The sequence below is a fragment of the Pararge aegeria genome, chromosome 8, assembly GCF_905163445.1.
Source record: "Pararge aegeria chromosome 8, ilParAegt1.1, whole genome shotgun sequence".
NCBI lineage: Eukaryota > Metazoa > Arthropoda > Insecta > Lepidoptera > Nymphalidae > Pararge > Pararge aegeria.
This window is the reverse complement of record NC_053187.1, coordinates 3,950,965-3,957,044: the sequence shown is the minus strand read 5'-3', so window position 1 is coordinate 3,957,044 and position 6,080 is coordinate 3,950,965. Positions and strand designations below refer to the sequence as shown.

Here is a 6,080-nt window from a genome sequence, read left to right as displayed (position 1 = left end):
AGTAACTAGCAGACCTGGCCACGTGTTGCCGTGGTTTTGTTGTATTTCATTAAATTATTAGGTACTAAACAAATAATTCGCAATAAAATAATATAAAATTATAAATTGCGATATAAACTATTCTATCTTTATTAAAACATAAAATTTAAATACGGTTCAGTAATTTCGGAGTTCATCCCGAAAAACATCGTGACAATAGAATTATATAGATAACGAAAATTTGTTTATATAAATTTACCTGTACCTCGGCTCTATTGACATTTTTTTAATTGCACGGGCTATCAGGAATTATACGCAGACAAAGTAGCTGGCATCCGCTAGTGTTCTCTAATTCCAAAAACAAAAGACTTTCATACAAACTTCCAACCCTAGCATTTCTCAAAACCTAGCTGACACGTTAGTCCTAGAAGGAACCTACTTTTCAAATTTCAAGTTTGTAGGCTTTATAGTTCCAGAGATTTCGTGATTAGTCAGTGAGTGAGTTAGTGGGGTTCTCTTTGTATATTTAGATAAAGAAAATTAGTATTTTCCTTTTATTTGTTTATAACTTTGCATGTAGCTTGCTTTCTATTAAGAATGTCTTAATTTCACTGGCTATCAGAAAAGATACGCAGATGAAGTTGCGCTAGTTTTCATCTAGTTATACTATCTTGACGTAACATTTGCTGTTATAACTGCTGAAGTAACACCTTTTATTATTTTAGAAGTAAAAAACGCTGTTGTGTCACCTTCAGAGAACCAATGCTTACGTGTACGTTGATCAGTTTTATTACAGCCAGTTGGGAAATCGTTGCGGGCGCTCGGCAAGCAAGGTCGGGGTATTCAGAGCATTATAAAGACTGTGGTGTGGTGGCTTGGTTTTGTTGCTCGTTTGCATATGCCCAGGTACAATGTTGTTGTTGTTTGTGATGTTGGCTGCGACGGTGGTCGCGGAAATACAGGACCCAGCTGCTGAACAGATCATAAAGTTCAAAGAGAAGACTTCGGTAAGTAGATTTTTTTTTTCATGTTTAATAATTTATGGGCCAAGCCCGATGGTATGTGGAAAACCATCGCCTTTAAACTGGGCAACATGCCCTCCTCCTTAGCGTTGTAGCCCTGGCAATCAGTTGGGTTTGTTGGTAGACGTCTGGGAAGTATACAACGGGTTCCCCGGACGTCCAATAAAGCCAACGAGGTTGACATGCCGTGGTGGTTTTTAGTTCGGGTAAACGAGTCCCACATAATCTGTCCTGACCAAAAGGACAGAGGTAGCCATAAAGCTTTTCCACCACGACAAAAAAAAAAGGGCATGCAAGGAACACATGCACGGTGTTGCCATGAATCCATCAGCCGGCGTAGATGTGAAGCCTCATGTACCTGTAATCACACACAGCATTGCGCAACAATGCCGCTTAGCGGCAGAAATAAGCATGGTGATAGTACTTACCCGGACGAGAGTTGTCACAATAAGCTCTGCTAGTTCTAAAATTTCGATATTTCATTCTATGATTCAAATAACCATCGTTTAGGTTGAAGAAGAGTGAATTCGTTAAGACTGCTTATTTTATAAACTCGTTAGTCTAGTGGTGAGTATGTTCGACTGCAAATGACGAGTAGTTCGATCCCCGGGTCGAGCAAATAATAAGTGTTAGCGGTTGCTCCCTCTGGCTGATACCTACGCTACGCCATAAACATGTTGTGACGTCACTATAAGATTTATTAATATAGAATTGCTTTTATAGTTTTATTTTGCTTTATATTATTCGTAATAATACTTTTCTAAATATTTAATGTTTTCCAAATAGAATAATAACAATATATTTTGTGAAATAACTTACCGTAATTATAATAATATCGTAAAATATTATGATTGGTTCGTTTTGTTGTCAACATTGTAAACGGTACCTGAGCCGTATAAAAGTAGAAGCATTACCTTGTCAAGCATTCATTCTGTATTGTACCTTGTCAAGTAGTTGTAGGGGGAAACTCTGCTCGATTATATGTCAAATGTAAAAGTGAAAAATAGTATTATTCCTAGTCATATTCCCACGTTCTCTAACAATATATTGGGTTAGCCCGGACTTTGGAATTTTCTTTGATCCAACCCCGTCCCTCAGAGAGCACGTTTAGCTGGCGCTCTTGCGTCTAATCTCTTTCCGGTCTTATCGGATCTGCTGTCCCATCGGACTACGTGAGAGTACACCTGTGTTTGCATACAGTCGTGCACTATAATCTCCCTCAAAAGATCTCTCTGGATTGACCACAGTAGCCGAAATCGGTCAGGGAAACTCTTTTTTAATTCATAAACAATGTCTTGACCATGACATTAACCCGGTGATTTTTATGGTCTTAATTTGATGGCATCAAGTTGTCATTGTCTAAAGTTAGTCTTATTTAGAAAACTAGAGGTGAATATACATTCCGGTAATTTTTTTGGGAAATGGTCTGGAAAAGAAATTGGTGTTTTCCAAGCAGCAAGGGTCACGGAAACTATATTACACGGGAAATATTATAAAATATTATACATAAAAATTATTTATTGAACCAGAGTGTTGTTTATTGAAACTAGCTGCAGCACACGGTATTCCCTGCAATTATTTGTGATTAAACTAGGTGTTTATCCAAGGTTCTATCTCTTTCAGTCAAATTGGTTTAATAGTTGCGACGTGAAGGCACAGACGTGGCAAACATTTACACATAAACATTCGCCTTTAAACTATTAATGTGATATTTACATCACACTATATATATTAATTATAATAAATATATATAATATATATATATATATAATATATATATATATAATATATATATATATATATATATATATTTCCTTAGGTTTGTAAAAGCTATTATTGTTATTATATACTTAGTTGCATGTTAGGTATTGAAATGAAGTATTTAAAAGTTTTATTCAGGGTTATGTGTATATTATAGAACATGAGTCTACTTCTCTTTATTTTAGTTAGAATGTTCAATAACAGATTGGAAAAAAGGAGGAATGGAAGGTGGCGGAATGAACTTCCAGCTTAGGTTTTAAGGTTATCACCACCACCTCAATATAATGGAAACTTTAATGTATAAACGCTTTAGAAGTGCTAATGATGCATGCACCAAAAAAAAAAAATCTGAATTTGAATAAGAATTTGAAAAGGCCTTTGCTAAAATTTGGGATGTAAATGAACTAAGGATAATGTTGGTATAAAAGAAGTAACTCTACTTGGAAATCCTTACAAGACTAAATGTAATTACGCTCAACATTGCTAAAGGAATTTTCTTTGTTGTGTGTATCAAGACGTAAAAAAAGGAACTGACTATATAAATTTGAATTAGAATACAGTTTCGTAACTAGACTAGTTGGCAAAATTAATTGTAACGCTATTTCTAAATCGGTATAGCAAGCATATCGCGCACAACAAAACAAGTACCAAAACGTGATATTTTTATTTTAAAAATAGCTATTTCCCGCGACTTCGTCTGCGTTTGATTTTGTTTATTTATGTGGCATTATATTTAGCAAAATTTTAAAGCCTTAAATGAGGGGATTGCTGCAGTCCGCTGAGAAGTATGCGCACAGTTTGCGCACAAAATTAAACACATATTATAACCTCTATAGTATAAAACTAATTATTTAAATCGGTTATAATTTCTCGGAGTTATGGTGTAAAATCGTCAAACACTCAACCTCACTCCCAAAGGAACCGAGTTTAATTTCTGAATAACAAGTATCCTATGTTACTTCTAACACTTCCAAGAATATGTGTACAAAGTTTCATGAGGATCGGTTAAGTAGTTTTTGCATGAAAGCGTAACAAACAAACTTACTTTGACATTTATAATATCAGTAGGGATAGGGAAGTAGGTATAGGGATACTTAGACACTAATATTATTATTTTTAATATATATAATATTTTTGGCAATTGTTTTTTTCAATCGATTTTTATTAATTTGTATTCTAAAGGTCTTTAAAGAAAAGGAATAACGTCTTAGCAATTGTTTTTTTTTATAATAATAATTGACACACCAATCAGATGGCCCAAGAAACAGAGAACAACTTCACTGAGCATGCAAGATGGGCGTTCCCGATGTCCATTAACCTGAGGCATACGTGTTAAGGTGCCTGTGATAACCACGTCCTTCAGAAAGTAGCACAGCAAAGTGGTGGCGATAGTACTTCCCCGGACGAGCTCTTTCAGAAAAGCTATACTTCTACTAAATGTTTATTTGCTATTGTGTTTTATTCCGCTCTGACACATGAAAGGTGCTTTCAGTTGAAGTGTGACAAAATACTGCATTACTATTCCAACGTTATACCGCATTAGTGCTAACCTAATTGTTTTTTATTTTTATTTTAGGGTCCAATTGGGATGATGACTACTAGCGCCGGAGCGCCAGTTCCTCATAGCGAAGCGTTAAACACACTTAACACTAGACTGCTTTTGAACGAATATTTCATGGACACCATGACTCATTTGGTCCGGGAAAGGATTCCGGAACGTGTGGTTCACGCAAAGGCTGGCGGTGCATTTGGATATTTTGAAGTTACCCATGACATTTCACATATATGTAAGGCTAAATTATTCAAACAAATTGGAAAAAAGACACCAGTCGCTGCTAGATTTTCGCCAGTCATCGTAGAAAGAGGTGGTAGTGATACGTCTCGAGACGCTCGAGGTTATGCTGTGAAGTTCTACACAGAAGACGGAAATTTCGATATAGTTGGCTTCAGTACACCTATGTATGTTTACAATGACCCACGTCTGTTCCCTACATTCGTACGTGCGCAGAAGAAAAATCCAGCCACCAACCTTTTCGACGCGAATACTGTTTGGGATTTTCTAACGCTGCAACCCGAAAGTATACACATGTTCCTATTAATATTTGGTGATCGCGGTATTCCAGCAAGCTATAGAAATATGCCTGGTTTCGGTATTCATACATACCAGGTTGAAAATGAACATGGTGATGTAAATTTCGTTCGATTCCATTTTGTACCAGATGCCGGAATCAAAAACTTAAGATCAGAAGAAGCTCAGAAGATTGGAGCAGAAGATGCTGATTACCTCACTCGTGACTTATATAAAGCTATTGGAAACGGTGACTTTCCAAGTTGGACAGTCAGTGTACAGATTTTAACATTTGACGATGTAAAACACGCAGATTTTAATGTTTTCGACGTCACAAACACCATTCCTTTAAGCAAATTTCCTTTAAGACAAGTAGGGAAAATGGTACTTAACAAAAATGCGGTAAACTATTTCGCGGAAATAGAACAATTAGCGTTCAGTCCAGCTAATCTAGTTCCCGGTATACTTGGGGGGCCGGACAAAGTTTTTGAAGCAAGGCGTTTAGCTTATAGAGATGCTCAATATTACCGTTTGGGAGCAAACTTCCATAACATACCTGTGAACTGTCCTTTCCGTGCCCAAGGTTTGCAAGTCTACAATCGAGATGGTAGAGCTCCAGTTTTAGACAACGGAAAGGATATACCTAACTATTTCCCTAATTCATTCAATGGCCCAGTCCCGTATGACGACAAAAAAAGAGTACAATTAATTGAAATTTTAGAACCAGAACCAAATAATTTCAGGCAAGCGACCGAATTATATGTAAACGAGATGACAACTGAAGAACGTAGTAGGCTGGTTGAAAATGTACTTTATAGTTTAGGATCTGCAGCCAGTTTTCTTCAAGAAAGAGCAGTTAAAATATTCAGTATAATACATCCAGATCTAGGTTACAGAATAGAGCAAGGGCTTCGTTCAAATAAAACTAAACCATATCATGATATCACTTATAATCATTATATAGTATAGTTTTTAATTTATAGGAAATGTGTAAATTTATTGTAAATACCTATTTAAATAAACAATGTTTTATATGAGGGTATAGTCCATATCTCTTCATCTAGAGATCACAGTCTTATAACATATCATGATATCATTCATAACCAAAAAAAATATAGTGATAATGTATAGGAAATGTGTAATTTATTGTAAATACTTATGCATAAAATGGGAAAAAAAATTGAACTAGCAACATTCCGCAGGTGTGAAGTGAGATATGCGCTGGGCGTTTTAACTGTTTTTGGATACAA

General features: G+C 35.9%; 1 protein-coding gene across 1 annotated transcript; it reads left to right on the top strand.

The window, feature by feature from the left end:
- Window positions 1-890: 890 nt before the first annotated feature.
- LOC120625971 (catalase-like) lies at window positions 891-5,799 on the top strand. Its single transcript, XM_039893252.1, has 2 exons — window positions 891-986; window positions 4,339-5,799. The coding sequence occupies exons 1-2, from the start codon at window positions 891-893 to the stop codon at window positions 5,797-5,799; spliced, it is 1,557 nt and encodes a 518-aa protein (XP_039749186.1).
- The last annotated feature ends 281 nt before the right edge of the window (window positions 5,800-6,080 follow it).

Coding starts and splice junctions, on each gene's coding strand:
- LOC120625971 (XM_039893252.1), top strand. CDS start 891: ATGTTGTTGTTGTTTGTGATGTTGGCTGCGACGGTGGTCGCGGAAATA. Junction 987..4,338: donor AGTTCAAAGAGAAGACTTCG/GTAAGTAGATTT, acceptor TTTTTATTTTAG/GGTCCAATTGGGATGATGAC.